This window comes from Pteronotus mesoamericanus, unplaced genomic scaffold (genome assembly GCF_021234165.1).
Source record: "Pteronotus mesoamericanus isolate MK-2021 breed Mesoamerican mustached bat unplaced genomic scaffold, CSHL_Meso_final contig_2, whole genome shotgun sequence".
Classification (NCBI taxonomy): domain Eukaryota; kingdom Metazoa; phylum Chordata; class Mammalia; order Chiroptera; family Mormoopidae; genus Pteronotus; species Pteronotus mesoamericanus.
Window position 1 is genome coordinate 8,539,852 of NW_026555084.1, and position 18,734 is coordinate 8,558,585.

Sequence of the window (18,734 nt, forward strand, 5' to 3'; positions counted from 1 at the left end):
GGAGAGGAGCGTGTGAGAGAACGGGAGAACGCACAGGGAGCATTCGCCGCCCGTGCAGCACCGTGAGCCTGGCCCGCGGCCAAACCTAACAAATGGCAGCTATTGGTACTGTTCTTACCACACGGGCTCAGGGAGCACAGGGACTGTGGAAACACCCCGCAGACATGGGAGACAGCAATTTCCCAGTGTGGCCTGGAGGCCATCAGTTATTTTCATGGGCCACACACATAGGTAAAGGCACCTCCTGAGTTAGAGATGTTAACAGGCCTCTCTGTGATGTCTCTGCAGCTACACGCGCTCCCGCCGGCCTTGCTGTGGCCCGTTTTGCCCCGGCAGGACAGGGCACCTCCACAAATGGCCCCTCATCCCGTTGTACCTGACAAGCACGACCCTCCTCGATCTCCTTTCCCCACCCCACCCTCTGCCCCCACCGCCCGCCCCCCGTTCTCTGCATCCCATGGCAAAGCTGAGGCTGGCACTGGCCCATTCCCCCCTTTCTTTTCTGCTTCCCATCCCGTCCCCCCTCCCTCCTGCTTCTTCCCGCAAATAGGCACTGTGTCCCACTGCCACAGTGTCTCCCACGATCCTAAGCCCCTAGAACATGCACAGTAAAAATTCTGAAATACGTTTTTTTGGAGGGGACACAGAGTTACCAACTTCTTATTTTGCAAGTAAGACATTAAACACACACACACACACTGACTATCACCACCACTTATTACGATCATTCCATCAAAAAAAAAAAAGAGCACAATTCCATTAAAAAAAAAATGCTATTTCAGCGTCCCAAAATAGAAAGGACATAGTCTTTAGAATAAAAAGACAGTCATTTTATATTGAGTACATTTGGAAAAACACAGAATTTTCTATTTTTTTTCTCATTTTGTCGTGAGCAGTAAAAATTTTATCACCCGTGGGCACCAGGCATCAGACAAATGTTTGGGAGGCACTGTAATTATGAAAGGAATGATATAATGAACGTGTATTGAGTGCCAAACATGGAGCCCAGTGGACTTTGTCATTTACTAGCTGTGTGACCTTGGGCAAGCTACCAAACCTCTCTGAACTCCTGTTCCCTCACCTATAAACACGGGAATGACAACGCTCGCTCTGCAGAGGGACTGCGAGAATTGCGAGCAACACAGCACAGTCAGCGTTGGGTAGGGCACAAGCTACACTGAAGGTGCTGCTTCCACAGCACTCGTTCCACCCTCTCCTTCTCCAGGGAGGCTCTAACTGAAAGAATTAACCCCCCCCGCCCGGCCCGCTGTCCTGCCTTCCACCGTGCGGACTGGTCCAAGGGACTGGGCGGGATGGGGGTGCCCCTGGCCGTACCGGGGGGCTTTGTCAAGCTTGCCGGGCTCTCCGTGGGCTGCTAATTTAGGGATTCCCTGGCATGGGGAGGACTGATGCTATCTCTGCTGGCTGCATAAGAGTCACCTGCAGGGAGGGACCTGTTAAAAATCAAGGTTCTCAGCCCCATGAGGAGAGATTCTGATAGAATAGGTCTGCAGGGCAGTGCAAGAATCTATACTTCTTAAAACAGCCCTCGCATTTCAGGGGGGCAGCTAGGTTAGCTGTTGATCATGGCCCTCAGGCTTTTGGGTCGGGACGTCCTGACCACTGAACTCATATGAACGTTTGGCAGATCATGCCTAGGGTGGTGTCTTATGGGCCGTCATGGGTGGGGCCTGAAGAAGATCCTGGGAGGAATTCTCTTGGTTGGGTGTTTCATGCCGCCCCGCTTTCCCATCTTCCCTATCTCAACAAACGGCACCTTCATCACCCAGAAACATCGGGGTTATCCCAGGCACGCTTCTTGCTCCCACTAACCCTCCTGCCTCATAACCAACCCATCCCCAAGCCCTGGAATATGCTCTTTGCTCCATCTCCACAGCCACCAGCTTGGTCTAAGTTGCTACCAGCTCTCACTGGGGCTGTGGCCTCCCAACCGCCCCATCTCTGGTCTGTGTTCCACATGGGAGCCTAAGCTGTCTTTCAAAGACATAATTCAGATTCTATCTCTTGTCGGCTTTGAACCCTTCAGTAGTGGCCAGTGCAACGCAGATAAAATCTAAAGTGCTTAATTTGGCCTAAAAGTTCCTGCATGGTCTGGCCTCTGGCCACTGCTCCAGCCTCGAATGGCACCTGCCTGCTGTCTGCTCTCCAGGCTCTGTTAGTTTCCTGCCCCGGACCTGCAGGTGTGCCCTTCCTTCTGCCCAGAGCTCTCTTCTTCTGTCTGCTCCCTTCACTGAGTTAGCTCCTCCACACTGTTCAGGATTCTCCCTGAACGTCACACAGGTACCCCTGTGATACACCGATTCCCGCTGTAGACTTCTAGTAGCATCTCACCCCCTTTATTCGAGGCACTTATGGCAATTTGCATTCATGTGTGTGCGCATGTGCTTTTTAAATTACCTGTGCTTCTCACTAAAACTACAACCTATGAGAACATGGGACATGGCTGTTTTCCCATCCCTCTATGTCTAGCACGATGCCTGGACACAGCAGGCATGCTGTACGTACGTATTTATTCAGTGGAATGGGTGAATGGCCCAACCTTGGGAGACCCACATCCCACACAGGGCAGGAGGTGTGGAGAAAACCTAGCCCTGGGCTAGAATGTTGGGTGAATTTTCCTGACATTTTATGTGTGCATCTTTTTCTCAGGGATGAGGGGAAAGGTAGGGATTTGTAACAGAAGTACAGTAACCATCTTTTGGCAGGGTGGTCCTGGGGTTTCTGGAGAGCATGCGCAATGAGAGCAGGCTGAGGCCAGAGGGCAAAAAGGCCAGATCTCTCCTGGGGACAATGGAACAGGCTTGTGTCTGTTCTGACAGACCCGGATTCAACCCTTGGCACCATCAGTTAGTTACGTGCTATGTGGCCTTGAGCAACAAGACTAACTTCCCTGAGCTTCATCGGTGCATTTCTCTGTGACATGGAGCAGCTACTCCCTGCTGCCAGTGTAGCTGTGAAGGTTAGCGAGACGATGTCTACAGAGGCTAAGAGAACGTCTGGCTGACAGGACCTGCCCCATGACAGTAGGACCTTGCTAGGCCACAGGACTCCTGCAGGCAGGGGCCGTGTTTGTTCTTGGTTCAACAGCCCAGTAATTAATACAATGCCTGGCACATAGGAAGTGCTTTAGGAAGTCTTTATTAATGGTTTCATTAAGGGTCAAATATATTTTTCCTCAGTAGAATTTCCCTCTTCCAGGAAGGATTCCCTATGTGTAAAAATTTCTTCTCACTCACACTAATGGCTTTCCTTGTGAGCAACTCACATCCTCGTGTTTTGAAACCTCTGAGCTGCAGTATTAGTGTGTGTTCGTGGGCTGGCTGTGTCCTGAGTGATCTCGGAGACCCCCGCCTTGCCTTGTGCTCTCGCGGGAGGAGGGGATTCGTCAGCTCCACTCTGAATAAGAGGACTGGAGAAACAAACCAATGGTGAGAGGAATTCCTATTTGGTTCCAGCACTATAGAGAGCACAACTGTCTCTTTGAATCTGACCTTCATTTATTTGGAGGGGAAAGCAGTTAGTTCAATAATGGCTTCCTGGTGCCTTTCAGCATTTTAAGAGATGGAAGAAAGATTTGGAGCAGGGCAAGGTTCCAGTGTTTTCTAAGTAACGCACTAAGCCCAGCTACCAGTTGGCTGCCCAGCACTTCCTGCTATGCCCCAACCACCCCCCACCCCTCACACCCCATCCTTCTCCCCAATGCAATGCACCTCCCTCAATAGCCCAGCCACTCTCTGAGGCCCTGACGAGGCCTTCCTAGGCGAGGGGGAGCTGGTCTTCATTATAATGCTGGGCAGCTGGGGATTCCTTGGACATCTTGCACATGACCCAATGAGTAGAAATGCTGCTATATTATATTCCAATTATTTCCTGTCCCTCCATGGCCTAAGTCCAGGGGCTGAAGAAAGAAGTCCTTGTTTGGTGGAGTCCATCCCTGCTCCCGAGTAAGAGCTGGTTCCTGGCCCGACTTGGTCTGAGGCCTCAGGGAAAGGGTGGGGAGGAGGTAGGGGGAGCTACAGGTGGGGAGGGCTGTGTAGGAGATGAGAGGCTCTGTTCTGCAGGCAGACCAACCCTGCTCCCAAAAACAAAAACAAGGAAGGAAGGTAAACACATGGGGCCCCTAACCAGGACCCTGCGGCAGGGGGCCGGGGGGGACATGGCTATTTGCCCTCCGCCCTCCTTCCCAAGAGGAATCCCAACCCTTCTCTCCCATGGAGAAGACAAACAGGGCTATGGAAATCTCCTGCCATCCGGCCCCTGGAAGTCCACAGCCAGTTGGAAGTGACTCCTACCTGCGCTTGTGTTTGCCAACCACTGTCCCCAGATCTGCTTTCTCGCCTTATGAGTGGAAAGCCTTTCATGGAAAATTTAGAATTTGGAACCTTCTTCAGATTCCAAAGGAGTTATTGTCCTACATCATGCTACTTTTATTTGGGTGTTATTTGAAATCAAGAGAAGTAGAAACCCACATCTCGGTTTTGCTTGGATGTTCTTGCTGAACTATTAAGGACATGTTAATGAGGCACCTCCCCTGCTTGAAGCGCGTGCGCACCTCTCAGAGTCCCTCCCGAACTCAAAGCCTGGGGTCCAGACTCCTCACCTGCTGAGGCTTGGGTTTCCTCGGGGGAGGGATGCGGGTGGGGTCGGGTCAGGGAGAGCACAAGGGCGTCTCTGGGAGATAGTGGCATGGATGGCGGGGGTGCCTTCACGGCACAGAGGGGAGAAATGAGCTCTGGGAGCATCACGGTGGCAAGAATGCCTCGCTTCTGATGGCGTGGAGGCCAAGGACCTGAGGTGCGGGGGGATAAGTTCTCTGAAAGGGGGGAGTGGAGAGAATGTGAGTGAGAAGAGGCTGAGGGTGGGCCTGAAGAGCAGGGCCCAGGCAGAAGCCGCAGCACCCTGCCCTGCCGCGGGGCTGGGGAAGGGCAAGCGTTGCAGCATTTCAAACTGTGGCTGCAGGGAGCCAGGAGGCCGGCCCACCCGTGGTTCTCCAAGCCTGGTCGGTGGGCCATCTCTTCAGAATCACCCCGTGGGCCGGTTAAACGCGTGGACTCCTGAGGTCCCCGTGACCTACGGAGTCAGATTCTGTGGGTTAGGCCTAAGAAGCCGAATGTTTATGAGGCTGCACAGATGATTCCGATCCTCACTGAAGTTTGGAGCTCTGGTCTAGCCCAACCCTGTGGTTCCCTGGAAGTGAGCTCTGAAGCCCATGGAGGTAAAACAACAACCCTAAGGTCACAGATCTGACTGACGGCGAAGCTCACATGACAACTAGATTGCTCCTGACCCTCAGAGCATTTCAGCGGGCTGGCAGCCTCTTCTCCTATTTGGAGCCATTTCCCTCGTCCCCGAACACGAGAGCCTGCACCTTTGATCCGTCCCTGCACCCTGCTGGAGCCTTCCTGAGGATGCTCTGGTCCTAGCCTCTGCAGGCCAGCGGGCAGGAGCAGAAGGAAGGAGGGCCCAGTTTCCTTCCGAGCCTTCAGTAACAGGTGTGGGGCTGGCACATGAGTAGAAAAGGAGGAAACACACAGTCAGAGCTGAGGGGTTGACTGGGCTTGGGTCTTGTGGTACTAAGAGCTAACTTTCCTTGAGTGTTAGCAGTGCGCCAGACACTGCATCAAGTCCTTTGCAGGTATTAGTGCAAACTCCACGGAGCAAGTCGTAATTAGCCCTATGTTGCAGACGAAGAAACTGAAGCTCACAGAAGAGAGGTCACTTGCCCAAGGTCATGTAGCTAATGGTAAGTGGTCGTCTCACTTCCACCTACATCATAATCTTTGCATGGCCCAGTGCAGTGTGAACGTCATCCACTTTAACCCAAGAAGCCTGCAAAAGGACCCTGAGACCTTGGGAAAGAAAAGAAAGCTTCTCTGCAGTGAGATGTGATCACTCCTGGCGGGGGGTGGGGCAGGCAGAGCTTGCAACCTTTCCACTTAACACACTGGGAACATTTCTTACAGGCATTGGTCGGCCTTAGAAATGACACCATGGAGAGTAGGTTAAACAGCCTTTTTCCTTTATCTTTTTTAAAGGGAAACTCCTAATATCAATTTGCTTTCTTTCCATTTGTCTCTTTCTCTTGAAAGCAGCATGTCTTCAGGGTTTCAGTTACTTGAGGAATTTGGTTGTGTTGGGTTCTAACCGAGCCGCTGGCGTGACTGCAGGTGCGTGTGGTCCGCGGCATGCAGCTGCCGCTCCCTTTCCTGATCCCAGGGCACATGGCTTTGTCGTGATCGCCTCCCTCCATTCATTTTTCTGGAGCGTCCCCAGAGACAGGAGGAGAAATCAAAGCAGATCAGTGCCTCAGAGGATGGACAAGGGTTTCCCAGGCCATGTGGTTGGCATGTCACACTATCCTCTCGGTTTGCCTCTTAACCAGACCTCTTCGTCCTCAAAGAAATCACCTGGGGAGCCTTTTGAACAACTCAGGAGGACTACCAAACAAAAGAAGATGGACACGTTTTTATAGCAGGGGAAGGACTCAATTTCATTTTAGCAGGATTTGGTGTCTGGCAGCTAGAGGTGACGGGCAGCTATAACTTAATTCTGGTTATTTCATAAAATCACCAGTCAAGAACATTTTGGGGTGAAAACCGAGAATGTGTGATCCTCAGGTCATCTTCTCTTTCAAATCTCAGGCTTTAGATAACATAAAGGTGCGTTGAGGCTGGGGGGCTGAAAAATGCTCTTATTAACTCATAATGAAGGGAGTGCCACGAGGGGAGAGCCAGCTGTGAAGGGCCGGTGCTGGTGAGGGGAGGAATGTAGCCTCTGCAAAGCTCGGAGCAGCGTGGGGCCCTCTGCAAGAGCCCTGGAAATGCTGAATGAAAACTGCCTCTCTGTGTGCGAGCTGCCTCCCTCCTTTCCAAATGCCGCGTCTGCGGTAACTACAAACTACTTTGTATGCTGCATTCGTGACGCTGCCTTAGCCGCCACATGATTACTACCGAAATAAGCCTGGTGTGATGTTCAAGTCCAGTGGCCTTTTTAATTATTAAACCGAGCTGCTGAATGAGTCATTCCCCATGCCAGATTTTCCTCCCGTGGTTCTATTTTGAGTGACTAGTACCTTAGCAGGTTCCACGAACACCTGAGTTGGTTCTTAGCCAGATACCCAACCTACAAAACCTTTGCAGAACCAACAGTATTCTCCAGTCTCCAAACACACAGAGAGACTGCATAAAAAGACAAAACCCACAAAACTTCACAGTAAGCTCATCAGTAAAACCAAGATCGGAAAATGCCCCTGGGCCCCAACTTACCAAGTGGTAGAGCGATGAAGAAGGGTAGCCAACACAAGATGAACATCCCGACCACTATGCCCAAGGTCTTGGCTGCTTTCTTTTCCCTGGAGAACTTAAAAAGTTTGACAGCTATGGAACTCCTGGGGTTGTGGCCCTTGGCCCTGGTACTGCTGAGGGTGTCCTCGTGAAAGTTCTTGGAGTGGATCCTCAGGGTCAGCTCCTTGGAGTTGGACATCTCCTTCATGACGCCGGCCTCCAGGTTCTTGGTGGTCCTCTTGGCAACGATGTAGACGCGGCAGTACATGACCAGAATGACCGCCAGAGGGATGTAGAAGGAGCCCAGCGAGGAGAAGAGGGCGTAGAAGGGTTCTTCGGTGACCCCGCATTCCTTTTCATCATTGGGTGCTGGCTCCTTCCACCCAAGGAGAGGCCCGATGGAGATGACTGTGGACAAGACCCAGACGCTGAGCAGCGCCAGGATGGCCTTTCTCCGGGTGACTAGTGTCGGGTACTGCAGAGAGTAGCGCACCCCGATGTAGCGATCGATGGAGATGGCGCACAGGCTCAGGATGGAGGCAGTGCAGCACAGGACGTCCACGGCGGCCCAGATGTCGCAGAAGATCCGGCCCAGCACCCAGTAGCCCAGCACCTCCAGGGCAGCCGAGAAGGGCAGCACGGTGAAGCTTAGCAGCAGGTCGGCGATGGCCAGGTTGACGATGAAGTAGTTGGTGGGTGTCCGCAGGTGACGGTTGCAGGCCACAGACAAGATGACTAAAATGTTGCCCACGATGGCAAAGAGGATGAAGGCGCCCAGCACCAGGCCCACGGAGATGGCCCTGGTGACGTCCAGCTGGGGCAGCCTGGAGTTGTTCGAGGTCTGGTTGGGGCCAGTGAAGTTGGCATTTTTCAACTCTCCCCAGTGGGCAGGTGCTGATGTGTTGTGGCCGGTGTCCAGGTCGGGATTCATTTTAGAGTCCGCCCTCCATAGCCAGGGGGTTGATAGGGCTGTAAGGGCTGCGGGGAAGGCTCCTCAGCTGCCCTGAAACTTTGCCTCCCCCGTGGTGGTCTTCTTCCCAGAGGCGCCCTCCTGGCGAGGAGTCATCTCCCCAAGCAGCCCAGCCCGGCAGCGCGCGTCTCCTCCTGCACCGCCGCTCGCTCGCCTGTCAGAGGGAGGAGGAGGAGAGAGGGGACCAGGCGGCAGCTCCAAGTTAATGGTCCACGTCAGGCGCGCCGGCCGGGCTCGCGAGGGAGCGCGGGAGGAGGGGCGCGGGCGGGGGGCGCCCGGCTCGGCTCGGCCCGGCCCGCGGCGGGTCTGCGGACAGCGGCGCCTCCGCCCAGCCAGCGCCGAGGAGGGTCTGCTTTCAATGAGGCTCCGCTGGGCTGACGGCACGCCGGTGACATCAGGCGGGGGAGCCCGGAGCCCTGACTCCGCGCGGCACTAGGGGGCAATGCGGGTCCAGTGAAGGCGCCCGCACCCCGACGCCGCGCCCCCGCCGCCCCGGGGCCAGCCCTGGGCGCGCGCCTGGGCGCGCGCCCGTGTGGGGAGGGGTGAGGAAAAGAGACTTGAGTGTGGGGATCCCCTTGACCCCACCCCGAGGTGGGCTCCTGGGATCCCTTCCCCCCGTATTCACTCATTTTAAAAAGTGGGGTGGGGGTGCTTACCTCTAATCGGGGAGCACGTCTGGAGTCAACCCCCGAATTTAGGGGGATATACAACTTGTGCGGCACCTAAAAGAGGAAGAATTTCAAGGTTAGGCACGTGGGAGGGACTTGAGTCAGATGGGAGACCAGCCCCGACCCTTTACCTCCCCATGAAAATGAAAAAGCCTCTCTTCACTCTTCTTGCACGCATGCATTCACTCGTTCACTCAGACACTCGTTCACTCAACAGGTGTTAACTAAGTACCCATGCCCTGCCCAGGGTCTGTTCCAGGAGCGGTGGGCATTGCAACTGAACCAAGCAAAGACCCCTGCCCCTCCCCCCCGCCCCGGAGCTTACATTCCAGTGGGAGAAAACAGTCATCACAAAAGCAAGCGACCCGCGAGCTGTGTGGCACGCTGACAGGTGTAGCAGAGGAAATAAAGCGGGGTGGGGGGGTGGCGGGGATGGACTGGTGTGCGCGCGCGCGGGGGCTCGCATCCGAAACTCTGGGTGGGTGCTCAGGGCATCACGGAAATGGCATTTGAGCCAAGATCTGAAAGAAATGAGGAACCAGCCAGCAGGCGCTCTGGGGGCGAGGGTGGCGGGGAGGGGGGCGGTAAAAGATCTTCGGGCATTTGGCGGGGAAGGACTTGGGGAATCTGGATTATTTCTTGATCCCCCCCTTCTGTCTGTTATCCACATTGGACATTCAGCTAAAGGGACACACTCCCAAAGGTGGGCAAATGGTACTTAGGGAAGAAGGGCCAAAAGATGCCAAGGGAGAGCCTTATGTTGGTTAGCAATACTCCGGTACTCGGTGCGTCCTAGACAGTGTGCCGAGCACTCGTTGCCTTTCCTCATGGCCCAATGAGAGGACTGTTCTCATTATCCTTTCCATTTTGTGGACGGGAAAGCAAGATGTGGCAAAGTTTAACTCTTTGCCCAAGTCCACACAGCCTTCGAGGAGAGAAGCTGGGAACAAGCCACCGTGGGCCTGTGCCAAGCTGAACACTTAGCTGCCGTGCCGCACTTTTCCCTCAGAAGCAAGGCAGAGGGCGACGGTTTCCCCTTCAAATTTATTGAGATGTAATTGACATATAACACTGTATAAATTTAAGATATATAACAGGTTGATTTGGTACACCTATAAACTGCAAAAGGATTGCCATTATTGTGTTAGCTAACACCTTCATCACATCAATAATTACCTTTTTTTTTTTGTGGTGGGATCTTTTAAGATCTACTCTCTTAGCAACTTTCAAGAATACAGTACAGCATTATTGACTATAATCACCAGGCTATACCTTAGATCCCCAGATCTTATTCATCTTACAACTGGAAGTTTGTACCCTTTGACCAACATCTCCCCATTTCACTCTCCCAACCCCTGGTAACCACCACTCAACTCTGCTTCTATGAGTTCAGCTTGTTAGATTTCACATACAGGTGATACATAACATTTGTCTTTTTCTTTTTCTTTTTTTGGTCTAACTTATTTCACTTAGCATAGTGCTCTCAATGGCAGGCAGGATTTCTCTCTCATGGCTGAATAATATTTCATTGTATGTATACACACCTTCTTCTCTTTTTTTTTAGATTTCATTTATTTCTAGAGAGAGGGGAGAGGGGAAGGGAGAGAGAAAAAAAGTAAGAGAAACATCATTTGGTTGACTCTTGCACACCCCCAAATGGGGACCCGGCCTGCAACCCGGGCATGTGCCCTGACTGGAATTGAACCTGCAACCTTTTGGTTTGCAGGCTGGTGCTCAATCCACTGAGCCACATCAGCCAGATCTACACATCTTCTTCATCCATCCATCAATTGATGAACACTTAGGTTGTTTCCTTATCTTGAATATTGTGAATAATGATGTAATAACCATGGAGTATAGCTATCTCTTTGAGATCCTATTTTCATTTGCTTTGGATATATACCCAGAAGTGGGATTGCTGGATCATAACAGCAATTCTACTTTTAATTTTTTGAGGAACTTCCGTACTGTTTTACATAGTGACTGTACTCATATAAATTTGAGATAGGCAGTGGGTTGATAGCCCGAGCTACTAGTGCTGCGAGGGAACACACATTTATTGATAGCTAAGCATTTACTCATTTTCCTTTATTCTTCACAACATCCCTTTGAGTAAAGTATAACCATCCTCCCTGGACAGATGAGAAAACTGCGATTCAGAGAGAGTATGTATATTCCTGAAGTCGTATGGCTAGGAGACACGTGGCAGAGCAACGGGGTGTGACAGCTGGAGACTGAGAAGTAAAGCCTGATGCCTTCTTGTCCCCCCTCCACAAGCCTGCGCCTGGGGCTTCCTATCCCCTCCCTGGATCACCACTATAACCCGGTGCGCAGGGCTAGGAAACCCACTCGGGTTAATTTACATTTAAGCTCCTCAACAGAGAGGAACGTTCTGAATCTCTTCTTATTTTTAATATGTGCATATTTTTGGGAGAGTAGGTGATTATCACACCCCTACAGTTTTAATCTTTTCCCACCCAAATGCACAAAACACACAATTTCAAGGAGTTCCCTGAGATCAAGATATCTGTGGTAGAGAGAGTTCTGAAAACAGATTTTTCCTTCTATTTTAATGAAACTGGCTTAAGTTGGCTTTGAAGATGTTAAGAGGTTCACAGATTTATAGCTATTTCACTCTTCAGGAGCTACTAGAACCCCCATTTGCCCATTTTCCATTTGGGAGGTGGTCAGGGGCAGCGGGGACTGGGCAGAGCTGGCTATCAAATCCCGCTTCCCTGGCCCCCAGAGCGGGGCCCCTTCCTCCCCCGTAGAGGGAAGCCGCACGCACGTGACACCTACTCATGACTCACACAGCAGGGGGTGACACTGGGACAACTTGGGCAGCCCTCAGCCAAGGGTATTTATGAAGAGGAGACATTGTCCTGCTCCTGGGTGGCTCATGTATTAATGCTAATCTGCTGGGAGATAGGGGCTGAGCCAGATGGCGTTTTGAGGTCTTCTAGCTCCAGGTAATCAGCTTCCCTTGGCGGATCAAGTGGGCCCTGAAGGCACCTCGCTGCCCTTCCTCCCCCTCTTCCACAGTGGTGCTAGGAGCGGCATGTCACACACTCAGTACCCTCCACTCCCGTGTCTCTTCACATCCAGGATGAGGGCGCTTCTCCTGAACTGGTTTGTTCCCTGGGGAGCAGGAGGGGGGAGAATGCCAGTGAGTTGGCAGAAGCTGGCGATTAGCACAAAGGCTGGGGTGTGGGAGAGGAAGGGTGGGACAGAGTGAGGAGCAAGCTCCAGGCCCACATATCGCTGGTGGTGGCCCATTTCCCACTTCCCTGGGCACTAATCTCACCAGCTATTGAACAGCCAGAAACACACCATTGAATTTACGGAGGCTGTGTCTACATAATCACAGTCACCAGCTGCAGTGCGAAAACTCAGCCTATCAGACATTTTTCTACGGTGGCAAAAGGCCAGGAAAAGAAAAAGAGCAGATCTGAGATTTCAGGGTTGGTTTATACTTGTTTTGAAAGAGAACAGTGTGTTACCTAGATGAGAACTTATGCTTGATTCAGATGTCAGGATGTGAAAGAGATTATTGAGCCATATCGAGAGGTTCAAAATCCTTGTAGATTGCAGATGTGTTGTCATTTAGCGGCGTCTTTCACGAAGACAAAACAAACATCTCACGGTAAGGCAAACAGGTATTAGCCTTAACAGCAGCCGTGTACCAGGACCCTGCTAGCGCAACCTTTGCTGATGGTCCTTCCCTTGCAGTTCCTCCCATCCTTTCACTGGAGATGCCTCTTAACCTGCCTGGCTGATATTTGACCCCATGGAATTGACCGTTTGTTTAGGTGTCATGAGGATACAGACGATATTTCATTTTCTTGATACTCCCTGGGGCAGAGCCGGGCACAGAGCTCTGACTCACTCGAGGCTTGGGGAAGAAGAACCTTTTCATTAGCCATGATTACATTACAAACCTCTGATGTTGCAGACTCCCATTTCTGGGAGCCGTCTAGGAGAAGCTGCCGCTGAGCTTGACCTCTGGGGAGACCAAGGCAATGGGAGGTTCAGAGATCTGCTTAGTGGGTCTCTGCAAGGCGAGCTCTCACATGTGGCCATGCAGTTTTGCATTCTCCCTCTCTAGCTCTCTCTTGTTTTCCATTCTTGCAGCCATATACAGGGGCATCTGCTCTGTGGAAAGGCACCACACTAGGTGCTGTGTGCGAATCAAAGATGAATTAAATCAGGCAAACAACCTTGCACTGATCTAGGTGCCAGGGGCAATGAATAGGATGGTGGAGTACCCTTCAGAGAGTACCTACTACGTGCCAGGCACTGCACTAGGTACTCCACGTGCATTTACGCATATCTTCACACCAAAGCAAGGTAGCCAGTATCCCCATTTTACGTGAGGAAACTGAGGCTCAGAGGGGTCCTGTGATGTGGCCAAGCCTATTTGGTGAGTAAACAGCATTGATATTCAGAGCATTGTTGTCTGGCTCCAAAGCTTGCGTCCTTTTCTCTGCACCAGACTGATTTAAGAGAGAGAGAGAGAGAGAGAGAGAGAGAGAGAGAGAGAGAGAGAGAGAGAGAAGAAGAAGAAGAAGAAGGAGAAGGAGAAGGAGGAGAAAGAGGAAGGAAGGAAGGAAGGAAGGAAGGAAGGAAGGAAGGAAGGAAGGAAGGAAGGAAGGAAGGAAGGAAGGAAGGAGGGAAGAAGACAGCAGGTTTGGTGTTTGCCTTGAAGGAAATTACAGCAGACGACAGAGTGTGATCAGGTTCCTGAGCGAGGCAGAGGTCAGGGAGGGGACGGCGAGGCAGAGCTGTCCCGGTGAGAAGGCCCTGCAGGGGAGCTCCCTAGGCTGGCTTCCTTGGCCAGCTCCAGGTCTGCCGAGAATTTGAGAGCTGACTTGGAGTCCAATCCTGCTTCCCTCATTCAATAGCGGCTAAATGACCTTGGGCAGGAGAGTAAAGTGATTAAGAGCCTGAACTCTGGCATCCAACAGGCCTGGATTTATGTTCCAGTTCCACTAATTTATTAGCTGTGTGTGTCCTTGGGCAAGTCATCTATCTAACCACTCAGAGCCCCAGTTTCCTCATCTGTGAAATGAAGATCATAATAGTCCCTGCCTCATAGGGCTGAGGTGAGGATGAGGTGCAAAAATGTGTGTAAAGTGCCTAGTGCAGAGTAATAGTAATAATATCTGCTAAGAGTTATTGAGTGTGGGCTAGGTGCTAGGCATGGTGCCCAAAATGACTTATGGACATTATCTGATTTGACCCTGATGATAATAATATGAGGTGGATGCTATTATTATTGACATTTTACAGATGGAGAAACTGAGTCTCAGAATGGTTGCCCGAGGCCACTGGGCTAGCAGCTGGCACAGCTGGAATACAAAGCACCCGGTGAATGAGGCTAAAAATGAAAAAAAGAACTGGAGGTGGGAGGCATCTCTTTCATGGGACATACTGGCGTCTCCGGGGACTTGAAGGGGAGCCAAGAAGCGCCCCTTCTCCTGGGCAGGGGACACTGGCTTCAGCAGAGACATGCCCTCTGCCTCGGAAGGCAGCAGGCCAGAGGCTCCGGGGAGCGGGGCTGCCAGCCCCCTCGAGGCAAGCCTGTGTTCCTCTCTGGTAATTTGTCAGTCTCTGCTGAGCATGGATGCCCCCAGCTCAGAAATTCTCTCGCACAGCCTTCCCCGGCCAGGCGGGGAGCGCGGGAGCAGTCCTTCGCAGCAGGCTGGCGAAGCTTAGCTGCCAAGTCATGCAGGGGCTGAATTCACATCACGGGTTCGGGGAGAGGCCTGAATTGGGGGTTGGGGTGTGGGGGCACAGGGCATGGGAGCGTGGAATGTGAAAACCTGCTCCCTCTGGAACTGGAGAATGCGTCTGCTCTCCTTTGGTGAGTGGGACAAGATAAACAGGGTGCCCACACCAGCCCAGGGCGCTGCAGAGACCAGGGTGCACCGTCTTCTCAGGTGACTCTGGCTGTCCCTTTATGGTTATGGGCTTTGCCCATGGCTTCGCCCAGGAATCCATGGCGACCTCAAAACTGCCCTGGAAAGGGTGTCCAGGTTGTGACCTGGCATGCGGCTGGGCGTGCAGCAGTGTCTGCACCATGTCCCCACGAGACGAGTGTCATCTTCCACATCGAAGAAGGAGGGCGGGCTGCTGGCGGAGATTTTTACTGGCCCGAAAGCTCTCCCGAGCTGCCTTTGCATCGCCACTGCCAGAATGTACTTTCTAATCACAGTGTTGAAGCCATTGGAGGTTAAAGTAAAACATAACAAAACTTATGGCAATAGGCTCCTTACAGCTGACTTTTCAAGGCTACACTGCTGTAGTTAGGATCATGGACTTGGGAAATCTCAGAATTAGAAGGACCCTAGAGGCTGTCTAGTTCAGGGCTCAGCAAACTATAGCCCTTGGAACAAATCTAGCCTTGTGCTGTTATTTTATTTATTTATTTTTTGTGTGAATAAAGTTTTATTGGAACACAGCCAGACCCATTTGCTTACACATTGTCTATGGGTGTCTTCCTGCTACAATGGCAAAGTTGAGTAGCTGCAACAGAGACCCTGTGCTCTGCAAAGTCTGAGATATTTGCCCTTTAACCCTTTGTAGAAATTGTTTGTTGACCTTCGGTTTAGTCCATCCCTTTTACTTTACCTGTGAGGACACAAAGGCCCAGAAAGGGGGAGTGACTTGCCTAAGGGAGAGCCAGCGTCAATAGCCTGGGGATATGATTCTACCACGTGACTCTCTTTTGCGGTCACTCATTTCTGCAGCCTGGAGCAGGCTCTGAGTTTGAATCCCAGCTTTGGTTAATGGGGTGTACGACCTTGGACAAGCTACATAAACTCGTTCAGACTCCATTTTTTCATGCGAGACCTGGGGATAATGCTTTCTCTTTCTTAGATAATGCACACACGAGGTGGTTGTGATAATTAAAGGAGTCTATTGTGCTTAGGCTGGGACCTGGCTCATAAAAAAAAAAAATTCATCCTCAAACAGCGACTATTATTATATTGATGTCCTCTGTGATTTTATATGCATTAATCTTATCCCTCCTACTCCAAATTTCATAAGGGAAAGGGCTATTCCGTGGTCCTTTAACTTTCTAGGTCCTACATCTCATTGAGAAGCTACTGAAAGCTGTGGACAGACTTCTTTACTCCACATTTTTCCTGAATTCCTTACAGGGACTTCCTCAGTGCCAAGTTCCTGGCAGGGCCCTGTGATTAATTGGTATTCACCCTATTACTTATTTTTGTTTGCTGGGTCTTTCTCCCGCTGCTAACTCTATCTCAGTGTAGCTTCTCTCAGTCTTGGGCAACAGAATAACCCAGTGGTTCCCCATTCATCATGGAACAGAGCTTGAACTGAATGAAGTGAGCAGACGCTGGCCTTTCCTATCCTCCCGGAGATTGCGGTCAAAGATAAATAATGGGAACGTGCATCTGAGGGTGCGTGAAGAATTGTGTCTGACATTGACCAGGGAGACAAGTTAAATAAGGAAACCAAAAAAATATGTGATATAGGTCTCCAGTTTCTCCGTCCTTCCTCTTCTTCCTCTCTTGTGGCCCTCTGAACCGAACCATCGAACCCTTTTGGGGGATTTTCACTTGTGGTGGCCCCCAAGTTCAGAAAGGTCTACAGGAAGTGATGCAAACTTTTTTCCTTAGGGGCATCTAAAAATTATATCCGGATAAAATGTTAGAGCCCAGCTTCGGAGAGGACAGACTAGGCCCCCGGGGAGTGAGGCAAGGAAGTGATGTCGTGGGTGACTCCTGCCTTCTCATCTCTTCTCTGGCAAAGACGGCAGGGTGAGACCCTGGAAGGGGGTGGCATGCCTGGGAGATGGTGTGCACATCTCTCTGGGGCCCCCATGGGCGTGGCAAAGGAGGGCGGAGGGTGAAAAAGGCAGTTTCCTTTGCCCACCTCCTTCGCGTATGAGGAATGCTGGGACAGGAAATGCCCAGCGTTTCTCAGCTGTTTACTGGACGCCAAACCGCCAGATCTGGGACGCTGCCTTGGGAGTCCTGGAAAGATGAAGGGAGGAGGAGGAGCCTTGGTTTTTCTGCCTCTTGTGAGACTGTCTTCAGGGCGTGGAGTTTGAAGGAGGTTTTGTGGAAACTTCTACACAGGGGCAGTCTGGTATGATGGCAGTTAGCTGCATGCTGTGAATCATGAGCTCCGGGGGGCCCCCAAATATCTCCCCTGCCTTTTGGGGTGCTACCCACTGAGAAGCAGGCACTGCCCTCTTCCCATGGCTCTAGTTTAATGAAATAGGACTAATCAAGTGCAGTTATGTGTCAGGCAATGTGCTAAGCCAATTCACAGGCAACATCTCATTTAATCCTCCAAATAACACTTTTGTGGAAGACAGGGTTGGCTCCAATTTGCAGGTGAGGTAACTGAGGATAAGATTAATTAACGTGCTCAAGATTTCCCAGAGAAGGAATTAGGGCAGAGGCAGTTTGACTCCAAATTGATACTTTTTACCTCCAAAATTACCCAAATTTGGCTGTAGACTGACCTCGTAGCCAAATGAAACTACAGGAATTTCTGGGCAAACCTCAGGGGTGTGGACCCAGAGAGGCAGAATTGTTTTGGGCTGAATGCTGCTGCACAGAGCACGCACGGTCCCTTCTCTGGGGTGGGGTCCAAGGGTTCTATCTCCCCTCTTAACTCCTCCCGGGAAACGCAAGTGAGTTCAAAGTCATGTGTCAGGCTGGAATCTCAAGTCTTCCAAGAAGAAGACTGGAAGACTTGATCTGATAATTGTCTTTAAGGACTGCAAAGGTTATTGATCCCAAGATGGCAACCAACTGTTGTCAGTGAGAAAGAGAGAGAGCAGATACAGACTCCAAAGACAGAATGAGAGACGCCAGTCAGACCAAAGGAACTAGCTTATTCAAACATCAGACCAAATTTTCGTTTCTGGCACTTCCTAGCTTTGTGACTCAGGCAAGTCAATTCATTTATTTAAGCTTCTATATGTTTATCTGTTAAATGGATATTTCAATAATATTTACTCCCATTGAGTTGTTGTCAGGATTCAACAGGACTTTGGCATCTAGAAAGCGCTCAATAAATATAATATTGTTGATATTTTGTGTAATCATAAAAACATACAACAGATTTCTCATAATCTGCAGTATTAAGGTACAGATTTTCCTAGTTGACTTCTCAGTGAATCTTCCAACCCGTTACTTGCCAACTGATATAATGGATTCCTTTTTTTTTCCTGATATAAATAGTCCCCCCCAAAAAAGTGGCTAAGAAAACAACACTGATACAAATATCAACATTTTCTGAGAACTTACTATAGGTTTGGCTTGCATTATGGGCTTTACATGCACTATCTCATTTTAACACAAGAATCCTAGGTAGGCAGAAGTCATGTATCTGGCCTTCGAGCTGCAGTTTCTGAAATTGCCTCTACCACACCCAGAGAGCTCGGGCTTGCTGGAAATACTTCTTTCTGCAGAGGGACAAAGCCAGTGTGGGTGTTGGTGGGCTTGGGGAGCGGATATGGTGGGCAGTGGGCCCTGCGAGCTTTCTGTGCAGAGGGAAAGGGAAACAGTTCAGTCCAGCGGGCAGGCGGCAGGCTCTTAGCCTATAATTCTCAGTCACTGTACAATTAGTGTCAACAAGAATTTTCCTTGTGAATCAGTCCAAAGAGGCTCACAGGTTATAAACCATCACACCAGAGGCCAACCATTCAAGCCCTAGAAAGACTGGGAAGGAAGTGGGGTGCACAGAAACCTCCACCTGGCCCCAATACTACAGAGAGGCCCAGATCCACGAGAAGGGGAGGAAGAGGAG

The 18,734-nt window shown here is 51.0% G+C and overlaps 1 protein-coding gene across 1 annotated transcript in view; it reads right to left on the minus strand.

Moving 5' to 3' along the window:
- Positions 1-18,734, minus strand: part of ADRA1B (adrenoceptor alpha 1B) — an 81,623-nt gene that overhangs the window by 31,071 nt on the left and 31,818 nt on the right. The window contains exons 2-3 of the mRNA XM_054568103.1: positions 8,931-8,996; positions 7,287-8,428 (exon numbers count right to left, since the gene is read on the minus strand). Coding sequence (XP_054424078.1) covers positions 7,287-8,235 — 949 coding nt within the window. The 5' untranslated portion in view covers positions 8,236-8,428; positions 8,931-8,996. The remainder of the gene's footprint in view (positions 1-7,286; positions 8,429-8,930; positions 8,997-18,734) is intronic.